Source organism: Scatophagus argus, chromosome 13 (genome assembly GCF_020382885.2).
Source record: "Scatophagus argus isolate fScaArg1 chromosome 13, fScaArg1.pri, whole genome shotgun sequence".
Taxonomy (NCBI): Eukaryota; Metazoa; Chordata; class Actinopteri; family Scatophagidae; genus Scatophagus; species Scatophagus argus.
The window spans coordinates 22,823,158-22,847,081 of NC_058505.1; the positions used below are offsets into that span (position 1 = coordinate 22,823,158).

Here is a 23,924-nt window from a genome sequence, read left to right on the forward strand (position 1 = left end):
GCGATAGAGGATCTGTAGCTGGATTTGTTGAGCTTCATCATCGAGAAGGTACATAGGTAGATCCAAAGTGGACTAAAATCCTCTGAGCATGTCTCCCCATGTGTGTAAAGTTCTCCTCTTTGAGTGAAGAGTAAAACTCAAGCACTGAGACTGACCTAAAGTTGTTGTTATGCACCATCGCCTCAGGTCAAGGGGGTTCTGTCCAGGTCTGGGCCCGACTGTGTGGAGTTTGCATACTGTCTCTGTGCCTGTGTGGGTTTTCTGTGGGTACTCCATCTTCATCCCAAAGTCCCAGAAGCATTGCCCCAAGGTGTGGGTATGTGTGATTGTCTGTCTTTGTGTGTCCGTCTCCACCTCTCACCCACAGTCAACTGGGATATACTCCAGCACCAACACCCTCTGATGGAAGATTGAAACTTTTATTATGTTTCAGAACAGCCTGCCGACTCTCTTGTTGTCGTACAGTCAGAACTCTGTCTCCATCTTGTGTTCTGATGGCTTACTGACATTCAGTCCTGCAGGTGGCCTCAGTGTTGCTGAGTGGCTTCAAAACTCCCTGTCAGCTGATGGTGCACACACTTGTCTGATCAGCAGCTACTTAAAGTCAGGTGTGTCAGTTGCTCATGTTCAGTCACTTTGTGTGTTGCTCTGTTGATTTCATATCAAAGTTCTCAACAAGGTAAAGTGACTCCACTTTGTTTTTGTCATAACAGCTTTCCGTTATGGAAAATGCATGCAGAGGAATTTGAAGCATGTTTGGGAGACAATAGTTTAACAAGATTTTTAAATACAATTAAAAATAATTCTGCTTCTGCTAATTAAGGACAGGACTTTTGTTGTCATTTTCATGATTTACTCTTATTCTTCATTTTATTTGATTGTATATTGTTTTTATTCCTCACATTAAATCAGATATTCAAACAATGATCAAATGAGGTATGAATCACTTATTCAATTAAAATACACAATTTTTGTATTTAAAAACAAACAAAACAATTGAATTTAAAAACAAACAAAAAAAAAATTGAATTTAAAAACAAACAAAAAAAGTTTGAATGTAAAAACTTGACCTTAACTAAAGGTATACAATACAGGATTTGTTGAGTCTCATTACCAGGTCATCCAGCATCATCAACCCAAAACTGTGGTATGTGATGATCTTCAAAGCCTAAGAAATGTCATATTAAAAAATCTAAATCAGTTTTTCTTATCCATGAATCTAGCTGCATGTCACTGGCTACCTCAGTATCATGAGACAAAAGTGTTTTAATGGAAGGCATTGTGACTTATCATAGCAGGTAAGACCACAGTAATGAGGCCATATACTGTGTTCTAGTAAATGTAATGCTGTGCCTGTTAGACAGTGAGCACAATACAAAGACCCTGCAAGTGAGAAATGTAACTTGAATGCAGCCATTGTTTCTAGTCCAAATTTGGTTTTCTTGCAACATGTCTGCTGTTAAAGCTGTGTAAAAACTGTAAGACTTAGTTGTGTCTGAATTCCACACATCCTACTGCTGGAAATACAAAGAAACAAATGTGATTTAATCTTCCCCTGGAGAAAAGTAACAGTTTCTTCCTGTTTCTAAAGTTCTTACTTCTATGGCGGTACACAATGAGTTGGAGCAAGCTCATGATCCATTTCATATTCTGAACACTTAAAGCTAACATTAAAAGCGAATGAAGAATTGGATCAGTGCAGAGGACTGTTAACATTTAACCAAGAGCTTAGTTTCTGCAGTCAAAATGTGTATGGTGTTTGATGTGGAAAAACTACAATCGCTCCAGGGACACCCAGAGTCTGTTCACAAGTATGCCAAGTGTGAAGGACTGTGGGTAACCATTTCTTCACACATATTAAACTTTAGCATGTGTTAAATACAATGATCTCAATGTGCAGTAAGTTTTACTTTTCAGTATTGTCCACCATTGCAGGTTGCAGGAAGCTGGAATTTGGTTGCAACATCACATGTTTTAATGACATAAAACTTTGACAAAATTTCTGCAACACTGTTAAGATTTAAACTGCTCACTGACGGTACTTTCCCCACCTCTGTAGGTTGAAAATGGTGGCAACAGCAGCTGTTAACAAATCACCACCAGCCCATCCAGGACCAAATGGTGGGAATCTCTGCTCATGCCCTAACAGCAGTGTACCCGATTCTGGACAGCAGGATTCAGGACTCCAAGGCACCCACCAGGTCCCAGAACCTTCATCACATTCCCAACACCACATGCCTGCCCGGCCCATCTTCTATGTCTCTGCTCCACCTCCACCACCTTTCTTCCAGTACCAGTGGCCCATGCCCCTCTCCTATAATCCCTTTGCTGGCTTCCCAGGCATGGGTGAGTCCTGTGGGCTTTTCTTTCCTTTGTTTTTTGTTAAATTTTGGAGATGTTTTTAAGACTGTATACATTCCAGTGATTTTTTTTTCCTCCCCTCTTCTATTGCCATCTCCAAAATGAAAGCTTAAAGGACATTTACTAGTTTAGTAGTTTGTTTTTTAAGAGTATGAAACAAACATGAACACACACACACACACATATATATATATATATATATATATGACAGACAATTCAATTGCATGTATTTTAAAATTTAAACCAGCATCTCAGTTTATTACAAAAATTACAAAAATCTTTTCTGCCTCTCAGGTTATGGTATGGTCGTGCCCCCATTCCCTCCTCCCCCCTACATGGAGGCTCCAGCCTACGTTTTGCCCCATCCTCACATCCAACCAGTCGACTACAGACGCTTGCTCCACCCCCAGGTCCATGCTCCCAGTGTATCCTACCACAACCCGAACCACACCCGCAGAATTCGCTTGCCTCATACTGGCCCTGTTAGAGAAACTGTGAACTCTGCTGTCCAAACAGAACCAACACAGAGAAGCGCAGGTGGTTACAGTGATCGAAGCCCATGTGTCAGATCAGATTCTGGGCATGGAACTGCCTCAAGCTCTCCATCCTCCTCAAGCTCCAGCTCTCAAAAACAAGGATATGCTGAGGTTGAGAAGTACTCTTTAACAAATGGTAATGCAAAAGATTTGCACATTAACAGGACCTGCACCAATGACACAGTCAAATATGGGTTTAACATCCAACATCCTATGGGAACAAAAACTACCCAGCCTCACATGCCAACTGTGGAAACGCAGAAGTGCCTTAAAGACAGTGTTGGTCAGGAGAATGATCCCCCTTACAGAAATGGGCACTGCAATATGTGGTCAGTGAGTTCTCCAGATAGTATGGTTCCTGTGTGTAGTTCTTCTCAACAAGAAGATGAGATTGTTAAAGAGAGACGTATCTCTTTTCCTAATATTCTGATGAATTGGGGAGGTGGCACACCCCAGGGAGCAACACAGAAAATGACAGATAAGGTGCTGCCTCAAAATGAACACCAGCTGCCATCTTATGAAACTGAGGTCCAGCATGAAAAGTCAGTTTACCAGAGTCCAGCTGAGCCCGAGACTGGTCCAGTGGTGGCTGACAGTGATGATGCTAATGTCAATGCTGAAAATAGTTCTAAGAACAGTGAGACACTTTTCAAGATCCTCAAACTGCCTTGCACTCTTCATGAGGTTCTCTCTGAGTGTAGAAGAGAAAATACACCTGTGGGATTGGTTGGCTCTGCAAGGCAGTCCCTGACCTACAGAGATGAGTCCCTGCATTCCCCAAACAAATCCCAACAGTTCTCTGATGATAAGCAAGAAAATGGCAATGAGACAATTCCACATGACGACATTACAGAAATCGTTCCCAATCAAATGTCTTTAAATAACTGTCGGATGAAGAGAAAAATGAATGAATCTGTTTGGTCTGTGGAGTCTCTAGCCCCCTTTATCCCCACTAAGGAGAGGCTGCTGCAGAAAGACATGTTTGAACCTAAAATAATCATTGAGACTACAGAGGAAGCTGAAAATGGTAGACCGTCAACTCAAAATGAAAATCTCATTGTCAAATCTAGTAAGGAAAGGAGGCAGTCTTGCAGGTTTTCTTCTTCTGACTCTGTTCCAATGTCAGACAGCTGGCTTATTTTCAGTACCCCAGCTGAGAACGATCAAAGTCCATTAAAAAAGCCAGAAATGGAGAGTGAAGCTGATGCTTCTAAAATGAGACGACCAAAACAAGGCCGCAGCATGGTTCCTGTAGAAAGGAATCTCTTGGTTTCCCCAACTTGCCTGCCGTGTAAAATAATTTTATCATCCTCCACTGAAGAGGATGTAGATGAAAATAGGTCTTCTGAAGCAGAGGCTAATCAAAGTCAAAACCAGGAGAAAACCCCCGGCTCCCTTGAGCAGGTAGAAACTCTCCTCTTAAACTGTGTGGCTGGCATGGGCATAGAGGATGAAGGATCTGGGAAGGAAGAAGTCAGCCAACTGAGAAATGAGCAACTATGTATCCCAATCCCTGACCAAAGGCTGGCCGAAACATCTCCGTCAAAGGGGCATTTGGTAGACACTGGTGTTCAGTGTACTGAATTACAGAAGTGTCCATGTGAAGGAGCAAAGACCAGCATGGGACCAAGCAGAATGCATCCTGCTAAATATTCAGGTGATCTGCTTCTTAATTCAACAATGCCAAACATATGCAATGCCTTTTTTCTGTTGAGAGGAAAAAAAAAAGTTGTGCTTTCTGACAGACGTAAAAGCCAATGGTGGCAAGATTGAAGGATTCTCCAATGGACGTGTGAACAAAAACCAGAAGAGGCATGGTCAGTGGAGGAACAGAGGACAAGGTAATGCATGTAATCTTGAATGTATGGAGGCAGTATTGCTGCCATTATTTAATCAAGAAGATGCCATTTGAAATTTGAATCTAATTTGCAGTGCGGACTTGTGGTAATATCCCAACACTTTACACCAGAATGCATAAATTAAGTTTTCATGTGTGGTGTAATGTAACTTGAATCTGTCTCTAGTGGGCGTGTACTTCTGTCTGCAACAGCTTTTTAGATTTTACAAGTGTTTTTGCAATCAGCAGGTTATTGCTTCTTTCAGGTGGAAATGGAAGGAACCCACAGTGCTGAGCCAACTGATACTTGACAAGATGACACTTTTTTGTTTTTTTAAGAATCAATTTAATAAAATGAATTTAAAATGTAATTTTTAAGTGTTTGTGTAAGTTATCAATATTTCAAGTTTTTTTTAATGTTTTAATATGATTTAAGATGTCTCAATGGCAAATTGTAGGTTAGTTTGTAATCCTTAAAGTTAAGGCACTGAAAAAAAAAATGTATGGCCTCTAGGTTCCCTTTCTCCCTGTTTTTCCTGAAAACTTGAGATGAACTAATTTTCAGATACAAAATTTTACCTAAAGGTGTAGACCCTATATATTACTGCACTACTGCTACGTTTGTACTTTTTGAAATATGTTAACGGTAGAGAGAATAACAAACATATGTACAGCTTATTTTAACTACATTACACAGTGAAGGCTGCTAATGTTTAGTAATCAGCAAAGACCTCTTTCAGAGACCACTTCTCAAGGAGATCTAATAAAATGGTTGAAATGGTCTGTGGTAGGTGAAGATACACTGAGACATACTGCTAAATATATTTTTAGCTATATTTGATTAAGATTAACCAAAAATCTCATGTTTACACAGCAAATGAGCCTGTAGGTTGGAGGGAAACCACAGTTTAGTCAAAAATCTACTCTGGCTCTTTGAAAAATCTGTGTTAGAAAAATGGTTCCTCTCTACTGTAGGACAGCAGTGCTGTAAAATTAACAAGTTGTACAGTATATCTTGTTGGCCACAGAGGCAGTGGTAAATTAAAAATATATTCTGGTAATTTATCAAAATTATCTCAAGAATGTCCATTAAACATTAAGAGCATATTTTCTCTGACTCTTGATGTTTGAATATCACCACACCAACTGTCACACATTGAGTAGAGACACATATGCTTTGCCAGTGTTAACTAGCTAAGATAAAATGGATCTCTCTTTGAAATAAAAAATTGATGTGGAAGACAATACTCCACCAGTAAAAGCTCCTAAACATGTAGTGAGGAAATATGACCCAGAATACATTCAAGTCAGTTGAATGAGGTAAAATCATGCTAAATGAGGCACTATCAGCTACCAAAGTTAGAGACATGTAAACCAAATCAAAAACCAAACCAAAACCAAATTTTCCACTAGTGGAAGTGGATCTATTCTGTGCTTATGGCACAGTAAACATTTCTCTTTCAGTCAGAAAATTACATGAAATGGGGTGACACCAAACAATTACATCAGAGGTCACAGGTCATGGCCCAGCCAGTTGATCTCGTCCAGCAGGAAGTCAATGTCGTCTTGCTGCGTTGCAGGATTGGACAACACACACCTGAAGAAATTGGCTTTTGTTCCCAAAGGCTGATAGCCAATCAGAACAGAGCCCTTTTCCATCATCCTGCCTTTGATCTGAGGAGCCACCTGCAGAGATAGTGGAGACAGAAGATCATCATGGAATATAAAATGAGTCTGAAGTAAGGGTGCCTGACCTTTACCCAATGAGTCCAGAAGAACCCCTTTGATGTTTTTTTTACTGACCTGATGGAGTCTTGTGTCTCTGTCAGGTCCAAGTGGTAGGCCTCTCAGACTAGGAGGGGTGTACCAGAAACACACATTACAGTGCTCTGGCTGTGTGACAGAAATTACAATGTGACAAAATTAATGTGCCCAGTAAGACTTGATTGGTGAAGAAAAACAAAGAGGAAGATAAGAAAATAGAACAATAGAAACAAACACCTACAGTCTACATTTGAAATTTAACTAAAACTACAAACTAGGACCAAATCAACACAACAATTATGCCTGGTAATATTCTGTACCTAGTTAGTGCAGTATTGCAGGTTGTAATGCATCTGTCTTGGTTATCTTAGATATCTATGATTGTTTACAGTCAGGTGAAATTGGGTTGAAAAATGAAAGCTTTTCAGATGTTTAGGATATAACTTGATAAAAATGAATTCCCATGATGAAAAGTAGGCATTGAAATACTATTGGAATAGTGGTTATATGTAATTCACTTCAATTTCAATGCAATTCAATTCAATTTATTTATATAGCACCTTATACAGTCAAAATAGTCTCTAGATGCTTTACAGAGACCCAGAGCCTGAACCCCCGAGCAAGCAGACAGTGGCAAGGAAAAACTCCCTTTTAACAGGAAGAAACCTTGAACAGGACCCAGCTTGCAAGGGAGAACCATCCTGCTGATAGTCGGCTGGGTGAAGGAGGAGAAGAAGAGGTAGACAGGACAGAGAGGATGAAAGAGAGAGAGAGAGAGAGAGAGAAACATACATGCAATAAACATCATGAATTACAAAGGACAAACATGACATGATGTTCATTTATGTAACATAATGAATTTATCCTGGTTTCAAACTACATGTCTATTAGCCCTTTAACAGCCACTGCCACTTCAACAACCACTGCAGTGTGCTGTAGTTGTATCTTTATCGAATGATTTCATTTAGTGTTTATGTCACTCGCCTTGAAAAACCACCATGTACATTGAGGAACCTTTTGAATTGAGGAAGGAAAATATCTTTTTTCCCCATGAAAATTAGTCTTACTTTGCTTTGAAAGACGAGCTCAAAGTCTGTCCTCCTCTGCAGCTGATCATACAGATACTCTGCATTCTCTAAGCATTTGTTGACCTGAGCTCCAAAACCCTCTGAGCCCTGAGAGAGAAACAAAGAAAGAGAGAGACACAGAAAGACATAGATATCTTATCGCTCTTAAAAAGGGGAAGATTTGACATTTAAAATTAATGAGAGATGCCAAAACTGTAAAATCAAACAGCATCCAGTAACAAACATCATAATATCATCTAGAATACACAATAATATACAAAGTCATGTGTATTTTTCAATGTCAGTCAGTGCTCACAGTTAAACCTAAAGAGCAGGTTCATAATTTTTTTGTGGTTTTGAGGTTTTTATATCATTAAATCATTAATTCATTAAACTAGAGCATTCAAGTACTGCCCCAAATATTCATGTTTAAACATCAAAATGCTGGCACCTTCCCACACAATTGTTTTCATGGTTTAGAATGTAACCATGAAAAAAGAAATCATAAAATAATGTAGGATTTGTGTCAGCAAAAGAAGCACAAGCATCAGCAGTGGTTGAGCAAGCAAACAAAGTGAAACCGAGAAATGAAACAGAGCATCAACACTGTAACCTACATTAAAAAACATTTTTGACCACTTCTTTAGTTTAGGGTTAGGGTATAAAAAAATATAAGACAAAATGTCTGATACTAAATTCTTCTTGTGCCTGATAGCGTATGGAGTTCTGGCACCAATTTAACATTTATGGGATTGCTTAATACTTACTTGCTTCAATAATGTATTCAGCCTGTTTCAACCCTTTCCAGATAGAACTGGACCAGGATGTCATCAAAATCCCAAATAATAATCTGGTTATATCCTGACAACTTTGTGCAACAGATTCAATCTTGCATTAGTGAACGGACCGAATGCTTCCTGAGCCCTAAGCCACCAACCCTAACTGTCAACTGTAAATGATTTGGTCTGAAAGATTGTAGTCAGCCTGCTTTAATGTCATAACGAGTGGGAAGAGTGAAAACAAGATTAATCTTCCCAGTGGGGTTACACTCATACTAGGCATGAATACCTTTGCTTTCCACATGAGCCAAAGTTTAAAGGCATCCACATGTCGGCCACACTGAATACTCTTATCCCCCGTATCATAGCTCACATCGTAGGGTTTGTCTGTCTGGAAAAGGTACTCAGCTCCCAGCTCATTACACTCCTTTAAGAGACCCTGCAAAAGAGAGATATACATATATACTGTATGTAGAGCATATATGTAAATATATGTGTGCATGGATATATATGTACATATAGTTGAAAGACATATATGTAGGGGTACAACTTCGAATATGTGCATATATGTTGGAAAATTTATGTGGCATAGATAAAAACATATATGTTCATATATTTTCTTTCCATTTGGGATTCCACAAAAGCCTGTTTTTGTGATTTAGTTACAGATATAGTTTATGAGGTTTTTAATATAGTTTTTCATGTGTAGCATAGGGAATTACATCTTGAATTTCAATATACAGTCATGTGTTCTACAATAACAATGAAATCAATGTTGAATCTTGAATTAACCGGTTGACTTGCTCTTTAAACACAACTGTTCCATTCCAAAGCAAAACAGTACGTTTAGTTTTAGATTTATAAATTTTAAGTGGTTGACCGACTGAGAGACGGACTGACATTGACATCCTTGAAGCCAGCTGGTATGCTTGTGTGGTTAAAACCATTAAGTGAATGGCCTCCAAAGGTGGTCACTATTTTATGCAATAATGTTTATTTAGATTAAATAAAGAATAATTTTTTACTCTCTTCTTGACCAATATGACAGAGCACTGCAGAGGCACTCCCATCATCTTATGAGGATTCCATGTCACAGAGCAGGCCCTGAAAAACAATCATTGCAAATTGATCAACTCTCTAGGGACTGATAATACTAGCATACTATTGGTCTCTGTAAACAAGGATTATTTTTTTATCTTTCATATAATTAAAGAAGACGCACCACAACCAAGCAGAGGTAACCTATACAAAATTTTCCACACAGAAACACAGACGTAGCTAATTTGCAATGAGCTGCAATGAGACTGGTGTTGTGGAAAATAACAAGGCAACATGTGCATGTGTTATTGTATTATTATATATGTTATGTGCTATTGCTTCAGTGTTTGCTAAAAGTCAGACAGCAACATGCTTTGCTTTTTTTATGCGACCTGCATTGACAGTAACATGAAGGCTCACAGAGTCTTTGTCGTAGTGTCCCACAGAAACTGACAGAGAAAACAAAGACATGCTGTGTGAAGTAGTCAATAGCGTTTTCATGCGGTTACCGTTCAATGCCCTGCAGTTTCATCCTGTGCCTGTCCGACATTAGCAGGCCTCCACCCCATGCTGCCTGCAGGGACAGAGTCACATACAACAAGACAAAGATCTCACCAAACACACAGATTTATTTAAGTCCTACACATTCTGAATGTACACAACATGTGTGTGACACTGGTTGCATGACTGAATTAGGTGTTTTTTACATGTACGTACACCTACAACACTTATTAATTATGATGCAGTATTTGTGTATCTGTGTGACCGTTTGATTTGACTATTGTCAAGTTTTTGATGTTTTGTTTAAAATAGCAGTCCAGTTTGTGGATCTTAACGTGTTTTGGAAATTTATTTGGTTAAATTCCCAAGAATTATGGTAGATTAAATCTGGTCTAATGGCGGTCTATTACGAATTTGTCATGGTCTGTCTGCAAAAAATGTACTTCATATTACACACATGTACTCCTGTACCTGTTTTTAGCAGTATTGATATCTTATATTGATAATTATATGTTATTCAATGTTGTATTACTAGCATAGCATTAACTGTAAATTTATGTATATAAATATTAAAATATAGATATTTTTTCTTTGACTATACGTTCTTATCACTGTACATTAAGTAAGTAAGTAGTAAGGGGGACACCTTACATCAACATGCATCCACATGGTGTGTCTATTGCATATGTCTGCAATTTCACTGAGAGGATCAAAGGCTCCATATACTGTGGTGCCTGCTGTAGCATTCACATAGAATGGAACCAAACCCTGAAAGAGAGATTTAGTGATAAGCTTTAGAGGGAAAAAAATTATAATACACACTGGAATATATTCATGGAGGATTTTTTTCACACCTTTTCTTCAGCTGTAACAACTGAAGCCTCAAGTTCAGCAGGAATCATTTTCCCTCTTAAAGGACCAAAAGTAAAAAGGTTCAGTAAACAGTAACTGATTGTCCTCCCTTATGAATCCACATAGTATATAAGGCACATAGACTTCAAATAAGTAATACACTACCACTTTTATTATTTTCCATATTGTACATTAATACTGAGGACATCCAAATTATAAAAGAACATGTATGGAATTATGCGGTAAGCTAAAAAAATGTTAAATAATTGAATTGAATTCAATTTTATTTATATAGTAAGATATATAAACAACTCAGAATATGTTCTATATTCTGGATTGTCCAAAGTAGCCACATGTAGCTTTGATGACAACTTCACACACTCATGGCATTCTCTCATCAGATTCACGAGGTAATCCTCGATTTTCAATTCACAGGTATGTCTTGTCAAGAGTTCATTTGTGCCATTTATTGCCATTTAAATGTGCTTTAGACCATCAGTTGTTTTGTGCCGAAGAAGGGTGGGTACAGTCAATAGTCCTGTTAGTACAACTACAACTACTGTACAAATCCGTATTATGGCAAGAAACACTCAGTTAAGTAAGGAGAAAAGACAACTTATCGTTACTTTATGAAATGAAGGTCAGTCAGTCTGAAAAATCTCAAGAACTTTGAATGTATCCCCAAGTGCTGTCGCCAAAACCATCAAACGCTATGATGAAACTGGCTCTCATGAGGTCCCAGGAAAGGAAGACCTAAAACTACTTCTGCTGCATAGGATAACTTAATTAGAATTACCAACCTCAGAAACTGCCAGTTTGCAGCACCTCAGATTAGAGCCCACATAAATGCTTTTCTGAGTTCAGGTAGCAGACATATTTCAACATCCACTGTTGAGGAGACTGAGCGAGTTGGGCCTTGATGGTGGAATTGTGGCAAAGAAGCCATTACTTTGGAAGAAAAACAAACAGAAGAGACCTGGGCCAAGAAACATAAGTAATGGACATTAGATCAGTGGGAAACTGTCCTTTGGTCTGATGAGCCCAAATTTGAGATTTTTGGTTCTAACAGACACTTAGTGAGACCATCATTTGTTTTCTAACAGCTCAGTAACCCCAAACACACCTCTAGGTTATGTAAGGGTTATTTGTCCAAGAAGAGAGAGAGTGATGAAGTGTTGCATCAGATGAGCTGGCCTCCACAATCACTCGATCTAAATCCAATTGAGATGATTTGGGATGAGTTGGACCGCAGAGTGAAGGAAAAGCAGCCAACAAGTACGCAACACCTCTGGGAACTTCTTCAAGATTGCTGGAAAACCATTCTAGATGACTACCTCATGAGGCTGAGGAGAGAATGCCATTCAAACAGCAAAATAGTACAATGTGCTGTTAAAATACAGTGAAAGAATTTACTGTCCGCTACACCTGTAATATACACTATGTTTACCGGACCACATACACAGAAATATTTTCTGTAGCTGCAACAGCTGAGCAAACATCTTTTGTCAGGCATCACATTGAATATCGACCAACATATGTTGACTTAGTGAGTGTCTAACTTACCCACCTTTCATCACATTTCACTATGACCACATTTTCACTGCCCATCCCCAGCGCAGCTGCAGATTTTTTTATGGAATAGTGACTCTGAATAGGTGAAAAGAGAACCAGTCATCAACAGGTTCACATTTTCAGTGTTTGGTTCTAGGAAAACGATACCAGGTGCACAAATCAAGTGAAACTGAATACAGACAGCATCGGTGCACACTATACAGAAATCAGGCTGGGATACTACTTTGAAAAAAATAAAAATAAAAAATAAGTGTACCTGTATTAGTGTCTTAATGAATGAAAAATGAATGAATGTTCATTCTTGGACCATTCATATAAATTTTTCATACTAGCGTTAAAGGATTCATGGATGAAACAGATGTGTCTTGTTCTGAATAACTGATTATAGAAAACTTTCCTTGAGTGAATGGTCATATGAGCTGCTGAAATGTAGGAAACTGCTTCTGTCAGTTGAATTGCCTTATTTTTGTTGTTGTTGTTTAAAAAACACTGAAATTCAAAACAGTTTTGCATAAGTGCAAGTGTTAATATTGTTTTGAAAATATGCTTTCAAGCTTAAAATAATTGTTGGTTAGTATTTCATTGCTCAAACTCAACAGCATTTGACTGCAGCTATTCAAAAAAAAAATTGACTTCTTCCACATGAGGAATACTGTGCATAGACAGCCATTAAAAGTTACATGATAAGAGCTCAATTTTCAAAAAAAAAAAAAAAAAAAAAATCCATAACAAGCATGTTCCAAGCATGTTCTTCTACTCTTACTTCTTTCCTGTGTGGAGCCAGCACTAAAATCTAAAATTGTATTTAAGTGAAACATAGAACTGAGAAATGATACCTCCACTACAGGTTGTATTGAGGCTAAATCCACAGATTTCAGAGCGAGATATCTCCCTGATTGAGACATGGATTACTGGTTAAACACAACAGATTTTACTCTTTGACAAAAAGGTCTGTTTCTTTAGGAATCCTTTGTGTAGTGTTATCAGACATCTAGGGGAACAGTCTTATGTGGTATAAAAAGAGCACATTCAGTGGATATCACCCCAAAGGACTATGTGGCAGATGCTGAAGCTGTGTTGCAGCAATCCACTGGAGCAATTCCAAAACCTATGTTAGTTGGAACCATTTCCATGCCAAAATAATTTAATATAGCATCCAGATTTAAAAAATACTAGAATTGCCAAAAGTCTCCACGAAAGTAATAGTTAGTTTGTGGAAGGGTTTTGGGTTTTATAGTTAGTGTGCGAGGTGTGGTTACGTGTTCTGAGGTGAAGAGGGCTAGCCGAGGCAGAACTCCCATCCCTCTGGTCTTCACCTCTGGGTAGAAATGATACCTGGCCACTAGGATGCTGTACAGGTTGGATATTGTTCCTCCTTCAGAAAACACAATGCAGTTTATGTACAAGAAGCTGTCCCACTCTGTAGTTGTACTGTGACTCTGTTCATTTGTTTATTGTTGTGTCTCAATAGTACATTTGCTGTTAGAGTTTCAACAACACTGATCTACCACTGAACTTTGATATCATTCAAAGGAATAAACTTGATAGAAATACACGTATATGCAGTAAAACTTGTCTTGAACTTGAACTTTTCCCTAGGTGTTTGAGTCATAATAAAAATAACATAACAAGTCAACCTTTTGTATCTATCAATGTTCAGTGTTACTTTTAACTGCCTTTGTCAAACAGTTCATCCATTAACCCTTTCCTGTCATACCTCCTTTGTATGTATTACCTGGACAGAAGATTCCATCTCCCTCCTCATCACACCATCCCACAATGCTATGCATCTTCCTCAGCAGAACCTCCTCCATGAGAATGAAAACAGGAGACACTTCATATGTAAACCTGATAAAGAAATGCACTGTGTTGCATTATATTGTAAAGACTTCATGTTGTCATTTCTGTGGGTTCTTGGAAACATCTCATATTTAGCTTTTTGAAATGCAGAGATGAAATTAAATAATGAAAACATTAAGCGAGGAGGATTAATATTACTATGATTACTATCTGTAAAGTCAACGTCGGACAATTGCAAATAGAGCATCAGCAGCAAGAGTATGATACAAGTGTGTGGCAGGTTAAATCCACACTTTAAATGAGTTTGTGTGTGTAAAGAACTGAAGTGACAGAGCACACAGAGTACGTGTAACAACAGGAAAAAGATTTGCTAACATTCCGCCCTCCCTTTTGGTAGGTAAGGAATAGGTAGAAGCATGGACTAAATAATAGAAAGTCATCACTAGTGGGGTTCTGTCCACACAGAATACATTGCACACAATGAGGAGGAAAATCATCAATCATGGTAATCCTAACAGAACCAGAGAGGTAAGTGTAGTACTTGAGTAATTGCAGTTGGTTACTTTCCACTACCTGTGATGAGCTCTTACATGTTTGTGTTTGCTGTAGAGGTCAGCCACTCCCCAGCTAAACCAATCACATCCAGACCTGAAGACAGCTGGTTAAAAAAGCGGGGATGGCCTGGGAAAAGAAAGGTCAAGGGACGAGGTGTTGCAAGCAATTTGTTAATAAAGGCAGAGGCATAACTGACTTGTCTGGTGTCTGTCTTGTCTGTTTGCTGGCAGTAAATATCACATGGAAAAAAAATATCCTTCCCTAAAATTTACATCCCATTTCCCACACGTGTGTGGCCTTCAGAGGTCGCACAGAATATTTTAATGTCATAGCTGATCACGCCCTCACTGCTCTCTGCACCAGTTTTAAACAAATGCAACAGTTCAACAACATTTGCATTTTGATTCACTTTTAACCCGGGAGAAATGGAGGTTCTCTCTGCACTAAAAGAGAAAAGGAGTGATGATGCTCGAATCTCTTACAATCAAAACTGCAGATGCAGAAGGGACCTTTTAGAGTCTGGATGAAGGACTGGATGGTTTGATAGGGTTGAGGTCAGGGTTCTGTGAGAACCAGTCAAATTCTTCCACACCGAACTCATCCAACCATGTCTTTATGGAGCTTTGCTTTGTGCACTGGGGCACAGTCATGGCGGAATAAAAAAGGGCCTTCAATAAACTGTTGCCACAAAGTTGGATACATAGCATTGTCCAAAATGTCTTGGTATGATGAAGCATTAAAATTTTCCTTCACTGGAAGTAAGGGGCCTAGCCCAACCCCAGAAAACAGCCCCATCCCAATACTTTTGTCTTCAAGTGTAGTTCCAGTGTAAATACATCTGCATCTGTGAGCAACTACGCAACACGACATAGTTTGCAAAGTGAAAGTGTCAAAATGGAGGTCAGAAGCTCGGGATTGAGTGGTGAGTAAACCCTCATCCGGGAGATGCTATGCCATTTCATAGTAACCACTGCATCGCCTACAGAAACTGTACATTTACTAGATGACATGCCAGGAAGTCAAAATGGTGGTGTCTGATCAGGAATCGTGGAAATGTATTTCTTAAACTAGAATGGCTAAAATATGTTAGTTGCACCGTAGTTAGTACTTTTGCATGTCAGCTATGACTCACACACACATACAGACACAAACACCACTGACACACCTGTACTGACACCATACTTGAGTGTGTCTCTACAGTCCACCAGTATTTGCTCCAGAGTTTCTGGATGGTCCGGCAGGTTCAGACTGAAGCCGTCCAATCCATCCTTCAACTGGTGAGGATGGTGGAAGTCCAGGACCTTAAATGCAGGGAACAGTATTTCAATTGTCATTTCCTAAATTTATCAGTTTTTATTCTTATATTCATAAACATTCAAGATTTTTCTTTTTTTCTTCAAAAAAATTGACAAATTGGGTTTGAATATTAAAAAGTAACTCTGTACTATTTGCATTGTTGGTAGAACAACTGAGTACCTTATGGCTCCTCTGACTGGACTTGCAGATATACCCCAACAAAATGTTAACCACCTCCTGCAGAAACCTTCTGGTCATCTCCTCACCACCTAAAGCTGGGAGCAGGTCTACACACAAACACGCACACACACACACACACACACACACACACACACACACACACACACACACACACACACACACACACACACTCAACTTTTCAGTAAAATCACTGCATTGTTGCAGACCTGTCTCCAAGAAGTTGATGTTAATAGATGTTAATATATTTAAATAAATTGAACATTAAGTAGAAAACTAATTTTCTCTCTTTTGTCAGCAATGCTATGTTGTCTGGATTACATTTAATTAATACTCTGCTTTTTTTTCAGATGTTTTAAAGATATAATATGTAACATTTCCAAATTAAAATGTCTAAAACAATCAGACCTTTGTTTTATATTTTGTTCAGTTGTGTACTTACATGATCCCAAATGTTTACAACATGTTTAAAGGAATGGAATGTTTAGGGAAATCTGTAATTTTATTCAAAGTAACACCGCTTTTCATTTGAGCATCTATCACTATAACTTCCAGGAGAGTCAAAGTGAGGAAAGAAGTCAATGAACCTGTGAACATTTCTACAAAGTTTGCCTAACAATAAAAAGAACAGCTTCTATGATCCCATGCTATTATATAATTAGTTTACATGTGTTTGTACATTCATTTGCACATTTGAATCTCAGATCTTTGGGAGACATACATCTCCCCCTTCAGCAGAGGAATGTTAAGAGTTTGTCACAAAAGATTATGACATATAGATTCAAGTCAGTATAGTCCAGTAGTAGTGGACATGAACATAAGAAAAACATATTTGAAATTAGGAAATCTTAAATATGATAAATATAGAACTTCTGTTAGTTAACATGAACTTTGTGCATTCCTCACACAGCCAAAAACTGTCATGCTGCCCATCAGTGACAGATGCCTCCAGTCCTGCACTGAGGTTGGACTTTCAGGAGGACCATGTCAGGCACAGACCTGGACAACCGCCCGCACCTTTGCTGTAGATGCTGTTAAAGTCAGTAGCTGTCTGTCTTCTGTCTCTGACTGCTGCTGAGTCCTCTCGCTGTTTGTCCCTCACCGCTGATTTATCAGTAATTCTGTCTGAAAGTACAAAACATACATGTGTTAGCTAAGTCTTTGGGAACATTCGTATCTGCTCTGAGAGAAATGCTTCAGTACAGTAACTGAACTGTACTGAGTGAGCAGGTTACTGCAGACCATCAACAGTGAGGTGACAACTTAGAGGTGATTTTGTATATGTTGGGACAAGTTTTTTGGCATTTGGCCTCTGTAGACCATCACATTGAATTTGAAATGAAACACTCAAGATGTGAGCAACGTGAAGACTTTAATTCAAGGGGTTTGACATTTAGGAATTACTTTTTATACTCCCACCTCCATTTTTGGTGGCTCAGAAATGATGGAACAAATGACCAACAAGCAATTTCATGGCCAGGAGTGACCTGTTCCCTTGTTGCCCAGTTTTGGAATAAGATTCTTTGGATTGATGAAACCAAGATTAACTTGTACAAGAATGATGGGAAGAGAAAAGCATGAAGAAGGAAACGAACAGCTCATGATCTGAAGCATGCCACATCATCTGTCAAACATGGTGAAGGCAGTGTTAGGATGTATTGTTGCCGATGGAACCGGGTCATTGGTGTTTATTGATGACCTGACTGCTGCTAAAAGATGCAGAATGAATTCTGAAGTGTTCAGAGCTACTCCCTACTCAGATTCTGCCAAGTTCTGAAGACTGATAGGACACTGCTTCATATTGCAGATGGATAATGACCTGAAATATACAGCAAAGGCAAACTAAGACTATCTCAAGGCAAAGAAATGAGATATTCTTCACTGGCCAAGTCAGGAAGCTCAGCATTTGGTCCATGTCCATGGGTTCAAAACTTCATTCAGTCACCAACTGCAAAGGATTTTCATCCAAGAATTAATAAAACAATCCTTATATTTGTAATTGTGTTACTTTGTCCCATCACTTAAGAGCCACCAAAAATGGGGGTGGATGTATAAAAATGGCTAAAGGTTTTAATGCCAAACTTTTGTCAAACCCCTTGAATTAAAATTGAAAAGTCTTCACTTTGCTCACATCTTGAGTGCTTCATATCAAATTCAGTGTGGTGTTGTACAAGCGGCCAAATGCCAAAACTTTACAGTACATATGTCCCAATATATGTGGAACTTCAACTTCAATTGTAATTTTCAAACTAAATTTGAACAAGCAAATTTTATCCATGCTTTGAAATAGCAAAGCTGTTGTTCACTATACAGTTAATCTAAATACTTAAATCACTGATTAGATCAGTGCTTCTCAATTATTTTCTGTTGCGCCCCCCCCCCCAGCAAGTAGAAAACAATTCGCGCCCCCCCCCCCCCCCCCCCCGCGACTATAAATAATAGTAATAATAATATGTAATAATATTTAATAATATGTAATAATAGGATGCTAACAATTCTCGCTGGTTTACTGAAGTAGCATTCACAAAGCGGGATGATTGTTGGCAATATTCGGCACGTTTTGGCTGAAAAAACTCCAGCGGCTTATCAGCATGATTGGGATGTAATGTCTTCAAGTGGCGCCTTAATTTATTTGGCTTCATGCTGTCCGCTGCCAACATTTTTAGACAGTAAACACACCGGTCTGTCGTCTCCCACTGCTGTCACAGTGAAGCCAAGCGCTACATATGCTTCGTCATATTTCCTCGTCTTAGCTTTCGGGTGAGTTACTTTTGTCTCATTATCTTCGTCTCTCTCCGCCTTTCTTCTCATCCCTGTTAAAAATTTCTTCATGTTGTCTCTTAAGGGTTCGCTTACTGCATTTCATATCGCCTGCTCGGTGCAAAAAAGCCGCTACACCATAGAGCTAATACTCCCTGCGCACACTCTGACAATGAGAGTGCCACTGCCAACTACTGTAGTGGATGTGCAATTACACTTTATTCTAGTACGGCAAAAAAAAGCATGTTCCCCAGGGTCACACGCGCCCCCCCTGGCATCGCACCGCGCCCCCCCAGGGGGGCGCGCCCCACTATTTGAGAAGCACTGGATTAGATACATGATTTCTAGTTAATTCTCATGTTCTCAATAATTACTCATGTACAAGTGTCATCAGCTAACCAATGACTTACCTGGTAGTTGTAAAAAATCCATATCTATATAGATAAATGTCAGTTCTTCAGAGATGTTTGGAGCAATTCAGTTCCCAGGAGGATATTTCACTGGCTCCTCTGTCACTGGAAATACTCTATGGGGATATCAGCCTGATAGTTGCTTAGAAGTCTGTGCTAGTAATTCATCCAAAATGAGACACACAGGCAGGTTGGCGTGAGACTGCTGCATTTAAAGAGCCTCATACAGGTAAATGGAGGTGTGGTCTGTTTGGCTGGTTTGTTTGATTTTACTTGACTACGCTTTGACAACTCTCTGCCTCCCATTACAATGAACTTGAATGGTTGGTGGAGATCATAGCACTGAAGATGTTCTACTTTTAAACTGGTTAGGCATCTTTTCAGAAAAATATGCTGGACTATTCAGAGAACACACTGTGAACCATTATCATCAGGACTATTTCCTATGTTTTTGTAAAGTTGGAAAAGTTTACATAGATCTGCATATTCATTGATCAAAAGATTTATTTATTCCTGAAGGAAACTACAAAACACCAGTCCCAGTATGCAGCAGCACTAAAGATAGCACTGTCCACCACAGAAGGGGGAAATTTTTGTGCGATGTTGTTAAGCAGGGTTTATGAACTTTTCATATCAGGGTTCAGACAAAGAGCAGGAAAAGCTGCGTTTGTTTGGGACTGTGTTCAGTAACAGATTAATTCACATTTTGTGCTCTAGTGAGTATTTTGGGCTTAACGATGGTCTATGTGGAACTGAGTGAAAAGAGACCTACAGCTAAACTAAAGGGTGTGTGTTCATGATAATGGATATGTTACAGTGTGACTTGCTTTTTTTGTTTACACAAATAATTGGTTTGTACAAATAAAACTCTTAAATGCTTTTGATTTTTTTTTTTTTAATTAGAAAAAAAAGATCAGTACAAATCAGGGTACACTCTGGACCGGTCAGCAGTTCATCACAGGGCTGATATATACACTGATCAGCCACAGCATTAAAACCTCTAACAAGTGAAGTAAATAAAATTAATCATATCTTTACAATGCGATGTTCTGTGGCTACACCTTTGGTTCTGGCAATCATGGGGATGATCCTGGTGCATCTCACAGATTCTTGATCAGGTTTGGATCTGAGGAGTCTGCAGACCATTGTTGTGGTCCTTGAGACATTCCTGAGCTGATTTTGAGATGTGACTGGGTACATAGTCCAGTTGGAGGGAGGCTGCTGCTGATGGGAAGAGCCGTCGCCATGGGCGGGTTGTATTTGGTCTGCACTAGGTGGGTGGTGTGTGTGTGTGTGTCAAAGAACATTCACCCAGCTTGTTCAAAGGGCATAACAAAGAGGGGAGGTCCTCACAACAACCATGGAAAATAAGCATTAAATTTATTAAAGTGTATCAGCTCAGTAGTCAGTGGTGTAGTGTGGGTGCTGGGTGCATGGAACATGTGCTACAAACTCAACCACCTGAGAAACAACCACGATTGAATCAAACAAAGAAACACGAGCAAAAAACAAATTTTGGTGCCTGGAAGCCACCTGGCGTCTAGAAAGAGGAGAAAGAGAAAGAGCCATCTTGGACTGTGAGCTTAGATAAGCTCACAACAGGAAGTAGGCACAGGAAGAGCATGCAGGTTCTGTTTGAGGGACTTTGGCTGGGCCTTGAGCCTGCTTGCTGTGAGGTGACACTGCTAACCACTGCATCATCATGTATTTCAATTTAGCCTGGAGGAATTGAGTTGGAGAGGCTGTTGCATCGTGATCCTTATGCAAGCTGTCTGATTTTCTTTGTGTATGCATGCAGTGTGTGTGTAATGTAGCAATTGTAGTAACTGTAGCCAATGTAACCACATAAATCTTTTACAACAAAATAAATCACATCACTACAGCATGATGTGACACATATGATGCAGTAAAGGGTCGGCTTCAGATATTTGATTTGAATTTGAGAAATAATAAGGTTTGGTTCCTTTCTTCAACGAGAAATATTTTTTAAACAAGCTACATCTCTTTTCCCGACTGGTTGACGGTGTCCTCCCTCTTGGGGGAGAGGAACCGCACTCCTCTTCGTCGCTGTGTATCCTCATTGAATGAGCCTTGGGAAGGTCGAGGGTCCCACCAATTTGGAGAAGCGGCTCTATCATTGTAGAACGTCCAGGAAGGCGATTTTTCTCCAGGGACTGTTCCGGCCCCGCACAGGCACAAGCACACTGACATGATGTGGGAGAGGATTTACACTCATCTCTCCAGCCACTTGATTTCAGCTGCTTATTCTCTTCTGCCATCCGTCTCATTTCCATTCTCATTTCCCTCATGTCTTCAGTAAGTTTATCTATGGCTCTGTACAAACCTCCTCCATCGGATATCGAGTGCACCAAAGCAGCTGCACCACCATTAGGAAGAGTATGGCGTACCTGAGCACTGACACAGTCCACAGTCAAGCCCCACCAGGAACCTGCAAAATTTCTCCTCTTTGTGGGCTACCTCTCCATACCCCGGGAAGGCTTATTGCACTAACTTGCTTATGTTTGCAGCATACACATCCAAGCTCTCTCCCTCCCTACTATCTATCTATCGTCTGAGCCAGACACTTCATGTCTCATCTTGGATATATTCTCATATCTTGGATATAGTCTCATCTATGTCTGGGGCCAGGCTCTGAGCTGAGGACGGCTGTTCACACAGGTAAGTACTGCCAAACATGGAGAGCATTTGAGCAGCTTGGGTACGCAGCTGGGGCATTGTGTCGAGGATGAAACGTGGAAACTGCGCATTGGTACATTGCTACCACATGCCGCATTGGAGCTCAGTCAGCTCCATTTGGAGGTTTGATGGTGCGTTTTCCACGTCAGCTGCAAGTGGATTACTGAACAGTTCAAATCTGTTTCTTTGGGCTTTCGGCAGCAAGTATGCTGAGTTTTTCAGCAAATTGAGACTGCAATCAAGCCAGCCCCCACAATGTTTTCAAGTGCCTTCATATACGAGACATTAGGGTAATAGCGGGTTCGAACCGATTTCACAATAAAAGCAGCGTCTCAGACAACTACCAGAGTGTGATTTCAAATAAATTTTCTGTTGTCAGTGACCAATTTCACTTGAAGATGACAGTAGACCCCCACGGTGTCACACAATAAGTTACAGGAGGTTCTGAGGTAGCATTTCAAAATAAAGGTCGTCCAAAATCCCATATATCATCAAATTTGTTCTCTGAATTCATAGTGCTGTTTCGAGGAAATTTGACTTCTTCATCACTCACTCATTTTATCTTTTATTGTTGGTCCTTAATCATCTTATATAATGATTTACCCAAAAATGTAAAACTTTTACAATAACTGTATCATTTATTGTTTCATAATTTTCATTCCATGGTTATGATTAGTTAGAGCCAAATCAGGGCCAGAAGTTTCATTAATTTGCAAAAAAGATTTGAAATTAAAAGCTGAAAGTTTGACTTTTTTTTTCGTTCCATCTGTATGCAGCACAGTGTGTGACACACGTGATTTTTCTCTGTGGTCACAGCTGGGGGATTTCGGATGCATGTTGCCCTCTAGTGGTCACACCGGGAAAAACAGTCTGAGCCCCAAGGTGCAGCTCTGAACCACTGAACAGAAGTTTGTGGTGGACATATTTAACCTCTCACGGTGCCTCTGATTTGACCATTCAGACAGCCATGAGCAGGAATCAGATCCGCAGCTGATTTGGGACAGCTTAAACAAACCCAAATCAGAATTAAAAAGATCGGATATCATGCGACTTGTGCTGCTCACACAGATCTGAGTCATCCAGTTCTCATTAGATATGGGTCACTTTGGTCTGTCTGCTGCTGTTACACTGTTCTTTCCTCATTCTTTCCTGACTCGTTGCACAGCTAAAAATAAATGAAAACTATGTGACTGATTATATCTAAGGTGGCCTTTAAATCTAAAACAAATGAAACTGAGCAGTTGGTTCTGTCTGCAGCCAACAGTAGGTCATATCAATCGTGATTGGAGCTCCTGCTGCGGTCCTGCTCGAAACTCACTGCAATTACTACTGTTTAGTCATAATCTATTTTAATTCTGTTACTACTCTGTACAGCCACTACCATTATTACTGTTACTAATATTGCTATCATAATCACCGTAGTACCTCCTGTATACTTCATTATCATTATCTACAGTTCCAATATTTCTAGTATTATTACTGCTGCTATGCATCTCTGCTTGTGAGCTCCTTCTCTCATGCCCCACCCCTCCTTGTCTATCTATTTCTCTCTCTCTCCTGCTCTCTCTCTCTCTCTCTCTCTCTCTCTCCCTCTCTCTCAACCCAACCGGTCAAGGCAGATGGCCACCCATCTTGAGCCGGGGTCTAAAAGGTAGTTTTTCCTCGCCACTGTCGCCAAGTGCTTGCTCAAGGGGGAACGTTGGGCTCTCTGTGTTGCAATTTAATTAAAGGGTTTGGTCTAGACCTGCTCTAATTGGAAAGTGTCATGAGATAACTTTTGTTGTGAATTGGCGCTATATAAATAAACTGAATTGAATTGAATTGAATCAATTTTGATGTAATTATTTCAATAAAAAGACATTTTGGATGTTGGTTCATAATATGGAAAAGAACCAGAAACC

General features: G+C 39.5%; 2 protein-coding genes across 2 annotated transcripts; one reads left to right on the plus strand and one right to left on the minus strand.

Moving 5' to 3' along the window:
- Positions 1-2,660: 2,660 nt before the first annotated feature.
- On the plus strand, positions 2,661-5,105 carry LOC124069739. The gene is made up of 3 exons (XM_046409148.1): positions 2,661-4,554; positions 4,643-4,738; positions 5,001-5,105. Exons 1-3 carry the CDS (start codon positions 2,664-2,666, stop codon positions 5,027-5,029), a joined length of 2,016 nt encoding a protein of 671 aa, XP_046265104.1. The 5' UTR covers positions 2,661-2,663; the 3' UTR covers positions 5,030-5,105.
- On the minus strand, positions 4,548-17,581 carry gad3 (glutamate decarboxylase 3). The gene is made up of 16 exons (XM_046408686.1): positions 17,576-17,581; positions 17,174-17,309; positions 16,139-16,245; positions 15,828-15,963; positions 14,698-14,788; positions 14,043-14,155; positions 13,567-13,682; positions 12,303-12,382; positions 10,738-10,792; positions 10,535-10,651; positions 9,892-9,956; positions 9,370-9,448; positions 8,634-8,783; positions 7,566-7,673; positions 6,538-6,627; positions 4,548-6,420 (listed from the first exon to the last, which is right to left on the minus strand). Exons 1-16 carry the CDS (start codon positions 17,579-17,581, stop codon positions 6,247-6,249), a joined length of 1,623 nt encoding a protein of 540 aa, XP_046264642.1. The 3' UTR covers positions 4,548-6,246.
- Positions 17,582-23,924: the final 6,343 nt, after the last annotated feature.

What these genes read in the sequence shown, in the direction of transcription:
- LOC124069739 (XM_046409148.1), top strand. Translation starts at nt 2,664, where the DNA reads ATGGTCGTGCCCCCATTCCCTCCTCCCCCCTACATGGAGGCTCCAGCC. An exon ending in GCATCCTGCTAAATATTCAG is followed by an intron (nt 4,555 to 4,642) that starts GTGATCTGCTTC and finishes GCTTTCTGACAG; the next exon opens with ACGTAAAAGCCAATGGTGGC. An exon ending in GTGGAGGAACAGAGGACAAG is followed by an intron (nt 4,739 to 5,000) that starts GTAATGCATGTA and finishes TGCTTCTTTCAG; the next exon opens with GTGGAAATGGAAGGAACCCA.
- gad3 (XM_046408686.1), bottom strand. An exon ending in CCAGTCAGAGGAGCCATAAG is followed by an intron (nt 15,964 to 16,138) that starts GTACTCAGTTGT and finishes CCTGCATTTAAG; the next exon opens with GTCCTGGACTTCCACCATCC. An exon ending in CAAGTATGGTGTCAGTACAG is followed by an intron (nt 14,789 to 15,827) that starts GTGTGTCAGTGG and finishes TTCTTTTCCCAG; the next exon opens with GCCATCCCCGCTTTTTTAAC.